The following is an 18,403-nucleotide window of genomic DNA, read 5'->3' as shown; positions in this document are numbered from 1 at the left end:
GGAAGGTTTTCATTACTCTTGGAATTAATACAAAGGGTTTCCATATGACTGAAATATTTTTTTCTCTGCCTTTTTGGTCCAGTATTATAGTGGCATCATTTCTGTCACTACTGTTCACATATATCAGGACAGGACTGCTTTGGGGTTCTATGGCAACGGGGTGATGCTGGTTACCTTGGAAACGTGTGGCAGCGGACTCCCTCAGGGAGAAGAAGATGTCACACATGACAGTGGGGCAGCTGACGCCAGACTTGGTGATGACAGTGAAGATCCGGTCCACATAATGCCGAAGGTTCTCCTAGAAACAGAACCGCGTGCCCCTGTCAGATCCTCAGCCAGCAGAATAGTGATTGGTCAGAACCTCAGCTAGCACTGTGGTGATTGGTCAGAACCTCAGCTGGCACTGGTGATTGGTTAGAAACTCCGCTAGCACCATGGTGATTGGTCAGAACCACATCCATCACAGTTGAAAGGCTCAATTTGCACACAATGGCATGCTGAAGGAAGCCTCATATCTCACCCTGTTAGTCTCCAGATTCTCAGACTCCTTTAACTTCACTGGGTCAATCTCACAGGGTTTGTGGTCTGTACAGATCTGTGAACAGAGAGCATACGGCCTTCTTACAGCTGAGACACCAATAACTCTCCCCAAGGAGGGAATTACAGGAAGGGGGAGTAGATGGGAAAGAGGTGATGTGGAGTAGAAGGCAGTGGTGGGACATGAGAACAGAGGTATAAGCAATAAGATTTGGGGTTGCATTCACCTCGTCAATGATGGGTTTGAGGGTGACCTGCAGGTAATGCATCCCGGCTAGCTTCATGGTCTCGTCGATGCATTTGGACGTCAGGGAGTTCCCCCGGAAAATGGTGTTGGGGTCTCTGGACAGACAAAAGTACAGCAGTAAGATCCAACTGCATTCCCAGAAAGGTGTGAGATTTCTGTCCTTGCCAACATTTGTTACAACTCTGGACTGTTAAGCAGAAATACACAAGCCAGCCGAGCTCCCCATGAGACTCCACCCCTAACCCCGCCCCCCCCCCCCCCCCCCCCCCCCCCCCGACCCCGACAGCAGCCGGACACTCACTGTGTCCTGTTGACCTCCGCATTGGCAATGGCGCCCAGAAAAGGCACGATTTTCCCATAGTGCAGGAAGAGTCGGACCAGCGGTATGGCGGCCTCCTGCTTCTCCCGGCACACCTCTCCGAGGATGTGCGCCGCGGAGGCGGACACGGGCTAGGGGAGAGACACGGGAGCGTCACGCTCGCAGAGGGCCATCACAGTCACAGCGGGACTTAGCAAAGACCGTCAGTTTGCACAAAGGGCTGGCTGCAGCTCGTGCAGCACCAAACAGACTTAGCAGAGCCGAGCGGAAAGCAACCACAGCACAGAGCAAGTCAAACCACCAGTTCCACCCATGGAGACACCCAGTTTAAAACAGAAGTAAACATACACTCAGGCAAACACACACATTCACACATAAACACACACACACATACTCTTGATTCTCTCTCATCCACACCTACTCTTGAGGCTCTCTCATTCACATGTACATATTATTACTCATGCACACATACACTGATTCTCACACATGCACACATTATGCACACAAACACACACATGCATATTCTTACTCAGGCACACACACACACTGATTCTCACTCATCTGCGCGCACGCGCACACACACACAGGAAGTCCTACCTCCACACTGGCCGAGCGGAGGAGCAGGTCTCTCAGAGGGCTGTAGTACTCTGAGGGGAAGACGTGGTCCTCGGTGTAAACGATGTTGAGGCGCAGGGATCCCAGCTCATCCACCTTCACTGACTTACTGCCATTATCCCTGGGCTGCAGGAAGTACCTGAGAGCCACAGGCAGATAAAGCACATCAGCAAGGGCAGACAGAGCTAAAGGCTCATTCACTGGCAGGCACATTACACACTCCCCATGCTTCACTAACGGGGACATTACACACTCACTATGCTTCACTAGTGGGGACATTACACACTGAACCACCGGCAGGGACATTACACACTCCCCATGCTTCACTAACAGGGACATTACACACTCACTATGCTTCACTAGTGGGGACATTACACACTGAACCACTGGCAGGGACATTACACACTCCCCATGCTTCAGTAACGGGGACATTACACACTCACTATGCTTCACTAGTGGGGACATTACACACTGAACCACCGGCAGGGACATTACACACTCCCCATGCTTCACTAACGGGGACATTACACACTCACTATGCTTCACTAGTGGGGACATTACACACTGAACCACCGGCAGGGACATTACACACTCCCCATGCTTCACTAACAGGGACATTACACACGCACTATGCTTCACTAGTGGGGACATTACACACTGAACCACCGGCAGGGACATTACACACTCACTATGCTTCACTAACAGGGACATTACACACTCACTATGCTTCACTAGTGGGGACATTACACACTGAACCACCGGCAGGGACATTACACACTCACTATGCTTCACTAGTGGGGACATTACACACGCACTATGCTTCAGTAGTGGCGATATTACACACTCACCATGCGTCAGTAGTGGCGATATTACACACTCACCATGCGTCAGTAGTGGCGATATTACACACTCACCATGCGTCAGTAGTGGCGATATTACACACTCACCATGCGTCAGTAGTGGCGATATTACACACTCACCATGCATCAGTAGTGGCGATATTACACACTCACCATGTATCAGTAGTGGCGATATTACACACTCACCATGTATCAGTAGTGGCGATATTACACACTCACCATGCATCAGTAGTGGCGATATTACACACTCACCATGTATCAGTAGTGGCGATATTACACACTCACCATGCGTCATGGGAGCCAGACTGTCCCAGCACCTTCAGCGGAATTCGCACCTCTCCCAGGAACTCATCCCCAAACTTCAGGTTACTGGCATTCCACAGGTCCACTCTGCAGAGCCAAAATATCAGACCCAGCACACAACGGACACACGCATGCACACAGACACACAGCTCTAACACAAAACTTGTATACAAAGCATACACATACACACACACACACACCTCTAGCACAAACCTTTTATACAAGCAAAGTATATATATTTTATATATAATATATATGTATGTATGCACACATACACACACAGTTCTTGCACAGAACATGCATACAAGCATGGCATGTATACACAAACTCACACACAGCTTTCACAGAACATGTATACAAGGACAACATGTATACACTCACACATACTCACACACACACACATACACACAACTCTAGCACAGAACGTGTATACAAGCCCAGCATGTATGTACACCCACAAACACACACATACCTGAGTGCCAGCTTGTCCACATCCTCCTCCTCTACGTCAAACTGCCGTCTGGTGTAGCTAAGGGGCCTTGTCACCTGCAAGGAGATCAAAGCTGCAGTCAGGTGACGTGCTGCAGGGTGCGGGGAGAAGGCCGCTCCTTACGAACATGAAAGCCTTCACAGTGCAGGAGATCTGTGCACATGTGAACGGCTCAGAAGTTGTGGTCGTACATTGTGCGGGGGGCCATTACTTTGTGAATCCTTTATACAGAGCACTAGTGTGGCACCGCTGAGATTTAAAGGTTTCGTATCCACGTGTGGGAAGGGTGATATAAACTCTATCCTTTATGTCTTTTGTCTCACACATACATGCACAGACATGATGTAGTACAAACACACAGAAACACACCCACATATGCAAAGACATGCGGGTATACAGACACACACACACACACACACACAGACTTGTTTTTAAATCTGGGACTGATGCTGCTGATATTGAGACGAGCAGGAAGTTCAGATAGCGAGAATGTGACACACCCAGAGAGATTGAACCACAGAAAGAAAACAACTCAACCGACAGCTGCTCCAACGCCCCCACCCCGCCCCAAATCCCCCACCCCACCCCAACACATACCCACCCACCCAAACTGTCTCTGATACCACTGTGCCCTCAGAGGAACCAGCTGCCCCCCCTGTCCCCCCCATACTGATGTGTTTTAGACACACATATGGCAGTGCTAAATTGCGCCACCTAGATAGAGCCCCTATACTGCGTGTCTGTCTATGTCAAAATTCCCTCAGGGGCTATATTTCAGTCCAGGCCTCCATGTGAGTATGTGTGTGTGTGTGTGTGTGTGCATGTGTGTGTGTGTGTGTGGGTGGATCAGAGGAACCAGGAAGCTGTTATGAGGTGAAAGCGTATTTCTGTCTTTTACTGCCACGATCCATTTCCTCTCCAGAATATAGTATATAATTTTAAACCCAAACCTCAAAATAGAAGACTTCCTCAAACTGGGGGTTGTTGGTTTTCCTTTTCACCTTGGTCTTCTTGGCCTCAGTCCTGAGAGAGAAGGGGAGCAGGAGAGAGAGACAGAGATGGAGAAAGAGAGAGAAGGAGGGTGGGAGGGAGAGGGAGAGAAAGAGGGGGAGGGAGGGAGAGAGAGGGCGAGATGGAGGGAAGGAGATGATTAGGTGGTTGACTGACTGGCAGATACTTATTTACTCGCATATGAACAGGCATCCAGATGGACTGGGTCCTGAAATCAGTACTGACCTGGAGGGCCCCAGCAGGGACACGGTGGCGTAGGGGTCACACTGCCCGTTCACAATGGGCAACCCCTGGCACTCCAGCACTCTGGGGGGAAAAGGTGACAGACCGTCACTCAACTCACAAAATACCGCCAATCACGCAGAGGACAGGCAAGCTCACTACATAGTCACTACACTAGTCAGAGTCACTGATGATAAGGCTTTTTGATTTTCCATGAGGCATTCCATACGCTGTTTATACAGGTACAAGCCCAGTTCCATACCCATTGTACTAACATTATGCTACTGTAGTCTGCCGTCATCTGTTTCTCTAGCTAACTGTCTCCGTCTCTGTGATTTGGTTATACACCCGTTTTGGTCAATGCGCAGTCCTGCACTGTCCCAGTATGCGGTGGGAGAGCTGAGTCCTGAAATCCGAAAATATCCCTCCTGAGTGTCAGAGACTGGCGGATCACCCTGAACTGCTGCCAGGGCTCCCCCCGATCATGCCTGAATCCCGTCCAGCCGGCTGGTTCATGTCCCGTTCCCCTTCAGCGCGGGGCGGCGTGCGTCAGACAGGGGAGGGCGGTGTCGCTTTTCAACAAGCCAAAACATCCGGGGACACTCTTCATACCTCACCAACCTCACACCGTGGAGGGGCCGCAAACTTAAAACCCTACGCCACCCCCACACCCTGACCTTCTGTCCACCCCTTTATCAGGCCAACTTATACCACTCTGGAGGGGTATTCTATGACCCCTCCCTCCCCCCTCTACATTTCACTGACACACCCCTCTATCCAAGAGTGTCGGGTAACCCCCCAGCCCCCAGTCCCCACCCCCGCAGCCCAGTGTGGTGTGGGGGGGTTAACAGAAAGAGTAGAGCACAGTGCAGAGGTTAATGATAATAATGACAGGGGATTTAAAGCATCTGTAATGCTGGGCTGATCCTCTGAGTACTTCCTGCCCCGTAAGCCTGTTTATATAACCCTGCATGGCCTGCTCAGAGGTGACCTCATGCTAGACAGCTAAATCAACCCGGGGACCTGAGTGCGGTGTTCCCTCAGCAGAGCTGAGAACCCGGGTCTCCACGCAGAGAGACCATGTCCTCACTGCCCTGTGCTCCTCCGGTCCAATGAGAATCATTCAGAACGGATCAGAGCCCCGGTGGCAGAAGTTCAGATTCCCAGTTTAGATTCCACTGCCGCCCATTTCAGCAGAACTGTCACTGTTACTCCAGCCTGTCAGCAATCCACCCCCGTTTACCCTGCGCAGTGGCAGTGAGCATATTACCCACAATGCCTTGAATGTGGCTAGCGCTGGCCCGGCAATCTACCTGAACCCCCGATCAGAAATGAACAAACTTGCACGTTTGTGTGTTTTCTGTGTACGCCTCCCTGGATCAACTGCAACACGGCACCCCGAGCCCATTATTTCAATGAAAATGGTTGCTAAAAAAACCACAGCAATGAAACTGCTGAGACTGCTTTATTTCATATGAAAACACATCTTTCTGGGTGGGAAATTTTACAGACATGTCTTGAATGTAATGGTCTTCAGATTTCAGTATGGTAAAGTGGAGTTCAGCAAAAGTATGCATAGTGCTACCTGTAACACAGGTCTCATCCATGGCCTGGGCAGTGTGAATAAATATAACTAATCCAGCGGTGGTGAATGCTGGTGATTATGTTCCAGTGAAGAACGCTGGGGCAGAGGATTGTGGGACAGCGTGTTGCAGCACAGGATTACAGGACAGGAGTAGCAACGCTAGCGAATGGAAGGAGGACTGTACAGCATTAGCCTTGTGTGTGTTCGTCCCACAACACAGGAGGGGACACTTACGTGGAAGTGTGTTGCACAACACCAGAGCGTTTCTCCTCGTTCACGCATGGCGTGCTACTCATTTAGAGGTGCCAAGCACACACAGAAACATTCAGTGCTAAAATGCGATAGAGCTGCACACTGTCCCTGATTAACACAAGTGGTATTTTTTTTTTACACAGAAGATACAAGCTGTTCAATTCATTAACCGTGGAATTAGGAGTGCTTATAAACATACAGACAGATGGTCCGTTTACATTTACACATTTAGCAGACGCCTTTATGCGGTTAGTTCATCTAGAAAGGCTAGAAGTGGAATCAATCAACGCATAGCTGGCAAGGAAGCATCCATATGTCCCTCAACCCATATTTGTACACTGTGAAAGCACAAAAAAAAAACCATTAACAGGAAAAGAAGAGAGGACGGAAGCAAATTGCTTCTGGAGTGCAAGATGCTCTGTCCTTTTTTGTGCTTTCTGTGCGTGTGGGTCTGCAACAGCATGCACTGCAAAAATGTCTGTCTTAACAGAGTCTTGTAATGAGACTTAAAATCTGATTAGCTTAAATATTAGCTTGTTTTACGTTACTGTTTTTTTGACAAAAATTTTCTCTACCCAATTAACAGATCTTTAAACGAGTTAAACTGTCTCGCCATATTTGCAGTATTTTTGTCCTATTAAGCAAAAGAATATCAGAAATAAGATTCCAAGTCTTAAGTATGAAACTGAAATACTTAAGACACTTATTTTTTTTGGTTTCTGCCGTGTGCAGTCAAACTGCAGCGAGGGCAGAGCTGGCTCTGAGCTCTGGGAGCAGGTGCACAGAGGGTCTTTGCTCCTCCTGGCCTCGCCCTTCCTGTGAGATCTCTCACCTCCTGACAACAAACCGCCCCTGGAGCGTCAGGATGTCTCACCCACACCCACAGACATGCAGAGCACAGGCAGACACCGCAAAAAAAAAACTAAGCCAGTCTTAATATTAATATTTTTGTCTTAAATTTAGACTTAAATGTGAAATAAGACAAAAAGATTGCCAATGAGGCGAGAGTTTGACTCATTTCATTCAAGATTTGCCAGCGGGGTAAGAAAATTCCACTTGTCAAGCAAACAGTAACTCAAAATATTGTCTACTTAAGACCAAAAAAGATTTTTAAAGATTTTAAGTCTCACTAAGACAAAAACACTTGTTAAGACAGATTTTTTTTTTTGCAGTGGACCACAACACTACTGAAAAAACCGCACCGCAGACACTGCTCAATTGTAAGAAGTTGCACATACAGTATGAGCACAGCAGATAGAGCAGCATTAGGAAGGGAGAGAAAGCAGCATTACATTGCAGGCCTTTGGCGGAGACAGTCTTACCTCCGAGCCACTTACACGGATTACTTTCTTTCACACACAGCCCATTTACACAACTGGATGTTTACTGAAGCGATTGAGATTACGCACGCTGCTCGAGGAAACGATGACAGCACCCCACATGGGGGCAGGACCCACAGGCCCAGCATTATAAGTCCAGTCCCCTGACCATTATGCCTTGCTGCACAGACAACAAACGCGCCCAAAAGATGATGCGGAGATGGAGAGAGACTGTACTTGCTACTGTAACACAGAAGGTTACAGTATTGGTTTATTGGAAACCATTCTGCGGTGAGCTTGTCTGTGTGAATCTAACGGCAGCTCAGCAACATGAGGGAAACGGTGAACAGAGCAGATAGGCTGGAATCTGACAACAGGAAAAAACAGATTATCCTCCAAATCTCTTCTTTCTCTGAGAGCATCAAACCCTGCACGCCCAATCTCTCTCTCTGAAATACATAACACGCTTCCCGTACACAGTACCTCAGGGATTACAAATAATATACTCCCAATATTTCAGAAATCATCTAAAAACCCTTCTCTGAAATCTCTGAAATCTTGTGTAAATTTGCCTAAAATAATCTGTATGTTCTTTCAGTCTCTATGAAATAATCAATGAAACTTACAGTGGCCCTGAAATCACATATAACTTTCACTAGTTGACATGAGAGAAACTATGTGATTGGTACGGTGAAAAAAAAAAAACCAGTTTGATTAAAACCACCAGATGGAGACCGAGCCGTGTGATTGGCCATTTTATGGAGAGAGTGATATGTGATTGGCCATCAGATGAGAAGCATGCTACTCACCGTGTGGCCAGCTTGTGGCAGATGGCACCGCTGTCTGTGATGACCATCATAATTTTTTGACAAAAATTTTCTCTACCCAATTAACAGATCTTTAAACGAGTTAAACTGTCTCGCCATATTTGCAGTATTTTTGTCCTATTAAGCAAAAGAATATCAGAAATAAGATTCCAAGTCTTAAGTATGAAACTGAAATACTGAAGACACTTATTTTTTTTGGTTTCTGCCGTGTGCAGTCAAACTGCAGCGAGGGCAGAGCTGGCTCTGAGCTCTGGGAGCAGGTGCACAGAGGGTCTTTGCTCCTCCTGGCCTCGCCCTTCCTGTGAGGTCTCTCACCTCCTGACAACAAACCGCCCCTGGAGCGTCAGGATGTCTCACCCACACCCACAGACATGCAGAGCACAGGCAGACACCGCAAAAAAAAAACTAAGCCAGTCTTAATATTAATATTTTTGTCTTATATTTAGACTTAAATGTGAAATAAGACAAAAATCATCTAAAAACCCTTAATCTCTGAAATCTTGTGTAAATTTGCCTAAAATAATCTGTATGTTCTTTCAGTCTCTGAAATAATCAATGAAACTTACAGTGGCCCTGAAATCACATATAACTTTCACTAGTTGACATGAGAGAAACTATGTGATTGGTAAGGTGAAAAAAAAAAAACCAGTTTGATTAAAACCACCAGATGGAGACCGAGCCGTGTGATTGGCCATTTTATGGAGAGAGTGATATGTGATTGGCCATCAGATGAGAAGCATGCTACTCACCGTGTGGCCAGCTTGTGGCAGATGGCACCGCTGTCTGTGATGACCTCACTCAGACGCATTTCCAGGTGCACCTTCCCCTGTGGAGGAGAGAGAGGGGTTACCATGGTTACCGCTGGGGACTCTGCCCCCCCCCAACAATCCAGTGCAGCTTGTGCATCCACTGAAACACCAGGGCAACAAGGCTACTCGTCCTGCAGAGCGTGTCCCAGTGTGAGTACAGGTAAGAAAGTGTGTCTTAGTCAGAGCACGCTCTGTATGTGTGTTGTTTTAGCAAGCGTCTGAGTATATGCGCATATGTCAGGCATTGTGAGTATCTCATTAAATGTGTCTCTGTGAAAGTCTGCCAGTATGTCTGTGTCAGTACGTATGTCTCACTCATTGTATTTCTCTCAAGTGTGTGTGTGTCAGTATGTATGTCTCACTCATGGTATTTCTCTCAAGTGTGTGTGTGTCAGTATGTATGTCTCACTCATGGTATTTCTCTCACTGTATGCATACATTGTATTTATCTCAGTATGCGAGTGTGTTAGTATGCATGATCGCATACTGTATTTATCTCAGTATGCGAGTGTGTTAGTATACATGATCGCATACTGTATTTATCTCAGTATGCGAGTGTGTTAGTATGCATAATCGCATACTGTATTTATTTCAGTATGCGTGTGTGTTAGTATGTATGATCACACACTGTAGTTATCTCAGTATGTGTGTGGGTCTCAGCGGATGTGTATTTCTATACCTCTCGCTTGAAGCTGCCAGCGCACCTGCACTCACCACTACCCTTCAGCCACACACACCTGCGCAGGGAGCTATGCACTGAAGCTGAAATGCACACAGTCCTCCACACACTCTCTCCTGTGTCACTGTGGGTGTCTTTTCACTCTTTAACTCTGCACAGAGTAGGTTGACAGCGACACTGCTTTAGAGTTTATCTGACAGTGGCACATTTGCAGCATACAGGCACTGCATTTGACCTTACATGTGAAAGAGAAAACATCCTTCTTCTAAATTACTTACTTTTACATTTGTGTGCAATTAATGCACATAAGAATAAAATGGATTACTGGAAGCTTAGATTATATGCCTTGGAAGTTCCACAGAACCTGGTGTATTTACCCGTTTTCCAATGTGTTTTAAGTTTTATATTTCTCATCAAAATTGAAAACCCAAAGGTGTATCAACATATTTCCCAGTGAACATTTCTGTAGAGAAAAGTCAGTGAAATGGCACTGTGAAAATTTAAAAGTGAAAGCTTTCTAGCGGACTAGGTCTGTGTGTGTGCGCAGCATGCATGAGAAAGCCTGTGAGTACTGTGTGTGAGTGCATTTGCATCCTTGTGGGCTTCTGAGAGTGTGAAGCAGAGAAAGAGAGATCTGTTTTCTTCCCATTTGTGGGAGGTAACAGTCAGAAGGCCTTTGCTTGTGCTCTGCCTGGGAGAGAATAGTGCAGCTGCAGAGAATTCCGGAACACAGCCGCACTGTAGAGCTCCCACCAACATCATCAATATGCAAATACGATTGGGCCAATAGTGTGCGCCGCTCTCTCATTCGCTCGCTCGCACGACAGGAAAGAGACTCAACGCACAATGTGTCCTTTGTAGAGAAAGACAGAGTGGCTTCTTTAATCTAACTCACAAACATGTCCTTTTCTCCATTTATTTCCCCACAGCGGCAGTGTACCATAAAGGTTAGGGAACTAGGTTTGCAACTCCATGACCGTAAGGTCTATTCCTCTTTGGGGCGCTTCCGTGTTACCCTTGAGCACTTAATCTGAATTTCTTCGGTAAATTATGAATGGATTGTATGTTAACGGAAAATAAGCTGTAGACATTGCTCTGGTTAAGAGTCCGCCACACGCCTAAAATGTCATGTATTTTCAGAAAATGTTGGTGTCTGGCTAGTTTCTATCACTGTAAATCAACTAAAGGAGATCACCTGGAGTAGTTGGTTTGTTCTTTCAGGGCTAGCTGGTATGTCTGAAGAAGGTGGGTAGGGGTGAAATTGAGAGATCAAGGGAGATTACACGGTTTGGGAGTCAGGATAAGGTATTCGATTTGGAAGGTTTGATGAGAGTGTGATGCTTAGGGGTGTCAGAGGGGATGCACACTTTGGGGTTTCAAGGTCGGAGGTCGGCTTAAGGCTTCAGCGGAGGTGGGTAAGGTCTGAAATATCAATGGAGAGTGTATTTCTGGTGGTTTTAAGGTTGAGGTGAAACTACGAAGCCTTTTGAAGGCGGTGGTCAAGGTAAAGGCTGTGATGTTTACTTAGCAGTTTTTTTTTTCTTGTTATGGGGTGGAGTGAAGTGCAAAGATTTGCGGCAGGAGTTTTCTAACTGTGACATTGAGGTGATGCAGCAGGGGTTGGGGTTGGGGGTGCAGGAGGATGGGGGGCAGGTGACCCCGCAGCCCTCCCCAGGAGCAGGGCCTGGCACCAGCACGTTCGCACCTCCCCCCCCCCCCCCATCCCCAGCAGCTGTATATAAAGATGAAACTGTGCCTCCTGCCTGGTGCGTGTGTGACCCGTGGCGGATCCTGTGGGCCGTGCTCGCCGCACTGTTTGTGTTGGACACACGCTCTGTTTGTTTGGGGTAGCGCTTGTTGTGCGTTCCGCTCCACAACGGAGAGCCGCACACCGCCCAGACACCTCAAACACACCAGCCGCACTTTCAACCGGGGAGACGGACGGGGCGTGCAGTCAGGGAGTAGGAGAGAGAGAGAGAGAGAGAGAGAGAGAGGGAACAGGAAGGGGGTGAGACGGCGGGAAAGAGAAAACAGGTGGAGCGGCTGGGAGGGAGAGCAAGAGGAAAAGGGAGAAACCAAGATGGAGAGATGAACAGGAAGATGAAGTAAAACAAGCGTTTAGCTGGGGGAAAGAGAGGTGTGTGTGTGTGTGTGTGTGTGTGTGTGTGTGTGTGTGTCCATCATCTTGGACGTAGTGGAGAGGGCAGCACCTGGACCTACCTGCACCTCTGAGTCAGCGCTGACGTGCTGCAGCTGGAACCAGGTGTCTTTGCCGTGGTACTTCTGCAGATCCTCCTTCTTCACCGCCACCTTACCTGGGGAGGGAACACACCTGCTCGTGAGACCTACCCCCCGGGCATAGCAGACACCACTGTGACTTATGCACCACAGCGCAAGTTACACAGCCTCACGCCATCAACACAACGTGTTCTTTCATTCTCTGTGCTTCGGCACCTTCACGAGATGGCAACGAAAGAGTTTGTTTGAGAGTGTTTTGGTGACAGCGCTATGTGTTGCTTAGAGACCGCAGTGTGTTCTTATGAGAGTGTAGCGTGCTTCCATGTGAGTGCAGTGTGTTTCTATGAGAGTGGCATATGTTGCTAGGAGAGTGCAGTGTGTTGCTGGGAGATTGCAGTGTGTTGCTAGGAGAGTGCAGTGTGTTGCTGGGAGATTGCAGTGTGTTGTTGCTATGAAAGTGCAGTGTGCTGAGGGCCCAACTGAACTGAAGGACAGAATCCACACCAGCACATCCTTCTTCACTGGAAGAAAGAGAGAGGGTCTGCACCCACATCTTTATCTGTCAGTTCAATTCAATTTGCTTTACTGACATGACAAAACACTACATTTTGTATTGCCGAAGAATACAGTATTAAAGAAAATATACATTTAACACCGAACAATACTAAAGACTAGAAACAAATGAACTGTAATGGCACATGAAAACAAGAACTTCTCTTTGATTGACAGTCTCTCTTTTCTCACTTTGTCTCTCTTCTGTCTCTGTTTGTTGGTGCGTGTGTGTGTGTGTGTGTTTGTGTGTAAACCTCATACCACAGCTGTGTGTGGAACTCATGCTACAGCTATCACTAATGTAATAAGGGAGTGTACCAGGGCACTCGCCACATCCTACAGCCACACACACAAACAAACACAGCCACACCCTGACAGACACAGCCACACACAGACAGACAGACAGACAGACACAGCCACACACACTAACACAGACAGACAGACAGACACAGCAGCCATACAATGCAAGTTTACTAGTATTGCACTTCTCATACATTGAAGTCATCCAGAGTGCTTTACACAGGCATACAGTAATTAAAAAATAAACAGACAGGCAGACACAAACAGGGACCTTTAACAATCACACGTCAGCCTGGCTGAGAGGTTGCTGGCGTGAGTGACAGATGGCTCGGCTGAGTCATGGCTGTGGTCTCCACGCTCTGGGCGCCCTGCTGTATCACTGGCCACCCGGCTTCCTGACCGCCTCGCCGAACACACGGACAGATGGACAGACAGAGGGACGGCTCTGTCTGATGCCACCCTCTCCGCGGCCGGCCGTGTTGCGTTTGCAGCATTACACATTAACCAGATAAAACGCTTCATCCTTTTCGGGGGTTGTCTTAAAAAACAACACTCATCGCATTGAGCTAGCTATTTTATTAATTTTTTTTTGTTTTTACAATTCCTGCCCACTTTTGCCAACAGAAGGATGGACACACATGATATCAAATTAAAGAATGCACCTGTGGGACAAGAAATATAAATATTATACATAATAGATAATTATAGATAATAGATACATGTTTCTAAACAAAATCATTACATTACAGTACATTATTGTCACTTAGCAGACACTCTTATCCAGAGCAAGTGGAGAGAATCATTGAAAATGTGACCTGACCCATCATTGTAGATTATGCAGAAAAAGCCATAAATAAAGCTTTATATTGAAGTTACTAATAAAGAAAGGTTTTTGGGTTCAAATAGCCATAGAACCCCTATACACTTTTCCAAACATCTTCAGGAAATTTCCACTAAACTTCATCACATGTTCTGTGATTAACACTTCTGCTTAACCAACAACAGCAGCACAACAGGATGTTTTCATTGTCATGCAATGCACCAAGCATCAGCTTTGTGGTCATCTGGCTGAAGTTTATCATTCCGTCTAACCGTATATTCTGACCATAGCCCAGAGCACACGCCGCCCACACCTCAAACACACGGCCTGTTCCTCACACGGTCTACACATCAAACACACAGCCCACACATAAAAAAGTATATACATGAAACATGTCACACATCAGTCATACTGTCCACAAGCCGACAGTGCCGGCCACAAGTACATGGAAAACACTGACCGTAAATAAAGCAGTCTACGAACACGCAATACCAGCAGCTCTCGTGGAAGGTAACTATGTGAAATAAATTATCACAATTAGCACTGTCATCTATAGATCAAAAACAATCTTAACACTTATTACTGACACAGACTACTCAACATTTATAATTCGCTTACTGAGCGCCAATGCAATAAAACAGTGAGCACTGCAACACTGAACGCTGACAAACAGAAGCCGGAGATATAACAGCTAAAATCAGAGAGAAAATACCCGGGTTTCATGAAGAGCAACATTCTCATCAGCGGCAAAAAGATGAGTGTATTTTCAGAATAACTCCTGCATCAAAGAGCTCCGAAGTCTGTCATCTGAGCCTGTCAAATGCAGCAGAGAATCCCGCTCATTTGAATGACAGCCAATCAGAGAGGCCCTTCATCCACCAAGAGATCTGTCATCCATCAAGAGACGCTTCATCCATCAAGAGACCTGTCACCCATCTGAAAACCAATCGCTTGGCCATTCTTACCAATGCTGGAGTCCCTCCTGAAGACGTCCCTGTCGAAGAGGTAGAAGGAGAGATGACGGAAACTCCGGGGGATTTCACAGTAAAAGTCTTCTCCGTAGAAGGGGCTGTTGTGGGGTGGGGGGGTGGGGGAGAGATAGGGACTTTTAATTACACAAACACAACAGCCTCGATTCAGCCACAAGCCAAATTTGCACATAAGACACACGTGCAAGTGTATGTATGTTTTCCCAATGGACCACTGCAGTGTCCTCTCTGTCTCCATAAACGGCACCACATAGACTCCTTAACATTCTGCTGGTATTCACATTGCATAGAAAATGCAAGGTTACTACCCTTTAGAATCTCCTTGTTTAATGTGGTTAATATGGTTTCACCTTTGGCATTTTGATTGTCGTTCAGACTATCACAAAGGGGTAAATTGCCAAAGCTTCATAGTTCTCCCTTTCCTCGAGGTAATAATTAGTATGTAGTGAGAAAACCAGGGCAGATGAAGTGGTCTAGGAGACGTAGTGGAGATACCGGTTGAAACAGAGGAGGGGGATGCTTATATGAGGGGGGGGGGGGGGGGGGCTGGTCAACTGGAAAAGATGAGGCTGCGGTGGTATGCTGGTGTACACTGTGAGAGACGAGGAGAATGGAGTAACAGACTTGGGTCAGAGATTAATTGCCAGGCCCCTCCTATGCAAGATTGAACAATGGAGGGAATTCAGCTCCTGCAGAACGGACTGTGAATTCTTTGAGTAACGCTGCAGAGCTACAGCCCTGTGTCTGAGTGCCAGGCTCACACACAAAAAAACCCTCTATCCCCTATACCCCCCCCCCCCCCTCGCTCCGAGACCACACCATCATCCACCACAGAGAGTGCGGAAGCTGAATCTCTTCCCCAGACACACTGGGGGTTGGGGCGAGCATGCAGGACGAAACAAAAAATCAATGGCAGTGACATTAAAATGGCCCTGACGCCCCTCCCCCCACCCCCACTCCAATTTGTCCCTTGTCTACAGACTAACAAGACTTTGACAATAAAGGAACTACCCTCTAACACTGACCATGACTGCAATGGCAATCAGGACTGTAAATTTATCCGGTCACTCTTGATTACTTGAGCTACACAGACAGACGAGGGCATCTACCAGAGTGACTACTGTTCTAGTAAACTAACTGAACCAAAAGTGTGCATGAGACATTTCACTCATGACAGCCCAGTCATACTGTCACATTGTTTCTATAACAGGATTGCGTGGCCCACACAATGTTTCAGCAGATCTGTAGTTTTGGCAGGGTGGGCCAAGGATGGATTCCAACCCTGGTAGGCCTGATATCACCACCAGTGTAGCAGCAATCACACAAAGCCAAGTGATCACACAAAATCAGCAGGATAACACTGCATGACAGCAGTGGGGGGGCTGTGGGGAAGGGCACATTTTGTCATGAAGAAATAACAACACTCTGGCCAGACTAAGGATGCTTACCTCAAGGACTTCTCGATCATCTTAGTCCGGAACACCTCTTCCTGGTCGAGGTTGACCGTGCAGAAGCAGTCCCTCATTTTGCTGGGTCCAGGAAATGGAGGAATGTTTTTTGCTTCACCTTCAGAGAGCAAGAGAGAGAGAGAAAGAGAGAGGGAGAGAGGTGAGCGACATCTGAGACAGGAAGTTGGGGGGGACACACCTTCTTGCCCCATTCATGGCTTAAGGCAATCAGCAGGTCAAAGGGTTGGCTTCAGTGACCCAGAGAGCAGGGCCACTGAGCAGAACAGCAGCCAGCCACGGCAGCCTAAACAAGGCCACTCTTTCACCCGTAACCCAGGCCTCCCTCTTGGCCTGGTTCCAGATGCTCCACACTCGCACGTACATACAAGAATCTATGCACAAACAGATCTCACAGAAACATGCCATTTTCAGAGAAGTCTCCCTGTTTCAGATGGTCTTAGTCTCTCTGCATCCTCTCTGACTCTGTCTCTATGTACTGAGTGTGAAAAGGTGCAGTACTGTGTGTGTTCAGTCTTACGTGTTGTGTGTTCAGCATGTGCATTGTGTGGAGGGATCAGTGTGTGTTGTGTATACGGAGTGCACGCCTATCTGTGTAACATGTTTATTGTATATTAGGAGCAACAGTAATGTGCATTATGTGGACGGTGACCATCCAGCTAGTTTTGCCTTTCAGTCCTGGCAGAGTATTGGGTGGTCTCCCCCTGGCTCCCTCCATGTTATGTTACACACAGCAATCACCAGTAGTGTTTAATGGGGATTCAATTCTACTGTCTGTCTTTACAATGTCTACACCCCTAAATCTTCCTTTATGATAGGGCTGCCCAACCCTGATCCAGGAGATCTGCCGTCCTGTAGGTTTTTATTTCAACCCTAATTTGGCACACACGATTCTAAAAACTGGCAGCTCAAAAGGATTTCTAGCTGTTGAATGAGGTGCACTTTGCTAGGGTTGGAGTGAAAGCCCACAGGACAGTAGATCCCCAGGAACAGGGTTGGGCAGCCCTGCTTTATGATGTCTACACCCCAGCATCTTCCTATATGATTTACACATCCTGTGGAAATGTGACTGTTGACAGGACGTCCTGGGGCTGTCTGTGGACTTCCTCCTCGCCGGCGAGGTCAGATGAATTGGACGACTCATCGCTGTCGTCTGGGGGAGGCTCAGCCACAGGTGAGGGATGGAAAATCCTGACTCATCTCCACAACACCAGGTGACACGGTTCCTTAATCACCCTCCTACGGCCTTCTGTTCCACTGGGGACGTCCTGACTTGCTTTCTGTGCTGTATTGTTGCGGTTTTGGGATTTGGGGGGGGGGGGGGGGGGCGAGTGGTGAATACTGCCTGCTTGTACGGGTTGCTCAGTTATAAGACTTCATTCTGTTCTTTGAGAATGGACCTTGTAGGCCACACACATGGAGAAGGAAGGAGTTTGTGTCTGTATAGACACCGTAAATTAGGAGAGTGGAATGATTTATTTTGGGTATGACTGGACCGAGTGCTGGGTACTTCAGGCCCGAGTGCTGTTCTATTTATTCCCGTGCAGGGCAGTCTCTTCCATGTGGTATGATGGGGTGACAGTAGACAGTACTGTGCTATGTCCACCTGTTTGTGAAAACGCCATCAACACCCCCCCCCCCCCTGCGGAATTACCCTCATTCTACCCCCACAGAACCTACAGTTGGGTCACAATATTGACATCAAAACAGCAGGGCGCGTTCCGCCTTATTAACTTAGCAACAGCAAACACTGCAGAGACTTCTCCTCATCACCAGGAACATCTCCCTCTTTGGCCTGTACTGTAATGAACATATGTCCTTAACTTTGACTTACAAGTAAATACCAGCGTCCCCTCTTTCCATGAACACACACACACACGCACGCATGCACGCATGCACCCACACATGCACACACGCACACTCACACACATGCACACACACATATGAGCGCATGCACACACGC

General features: G+C 47.5%; 1 protein-coding gene across 8 annotated transcripts in view; it reads right to left on the bottom strand.

The window, feature by feature from the left end:
• The window catches only part of rasa3 (RAS p21 protein activator 3), a 53,194-nt gene that overhangs the window by 10,311 nt on the left and 24,480 nt on the right, over nt 1–18,403 (bottom strand). For 7 of the 8 annotated variants that reach the window (XM_064310892.1, XM_064310890.1, XM_064310893.1 and 4 more), the window contains exons 2-14: nt 16,423–16,540; nt 14,951–15,054; nt 12,296–12,390; nt 9,337–9,413; nt 4,608–4,688; nt 4,322–4,394; nt 3,354–3,427; nt 2,864–2,968; nt 1,701–1,857; nt 1,086–1,234; nt 765–879; nt 521–595; nt 175–298 (exon numbers count right to left, since the gene is read on the bottom strand). In XM_064310892.1, coding sequence (XP_064166962.1) covers nt 175–298; nt 521–595; nt 765–879; nt 1,086–1,234; nt 1,701–1,857; nt 2,864–2,968; nt 3,354–3,427; nt 4,322–4,394; nt 4,608–4,688; nt 9,337–9,413; nt 12,296–12,390; nt 14,951–15,054; nt 16,423–16,540 — 1,347 coding nt within the window. Of the gene's footprint in view, nt 1–174; nt 299–520; nt 596–764; nt 880–1,085; nt 1,235–1,700; nt 1,858–2,863; nt 2,969–3,353; nt 3,428–4,321; nt 4,395–4,607; nt 4,689–8,569; nt 8,610–9,336; nt 9,414–12,295; nt 12,391–14,950; nt 15,055–16,422; nt 16,541–18,403 lie in introns of those variants that run through there. The other variant, XM_064310899.1, reaches the window with a different exon arrangement.

The sequence above is a fragment of the Anguilla rostrata genome, chromosome 15 (assembly GCF_018555375.3).
Source record: "Anguilla rostrata isolate EN2019 chromosome 15, ASM1855537v3, whole genome shotgun sequence".
NCBI lineage: Eukaryota > Metazoa > Chordata > Actinopteri > Anguilliformes > Anguillidae > Anguilla > Anguilla rostrata.
Note: the sequence above shows the minus strand (reverse complement) of the source record. Positions and strands in the feature narration are given on the sequence as shown.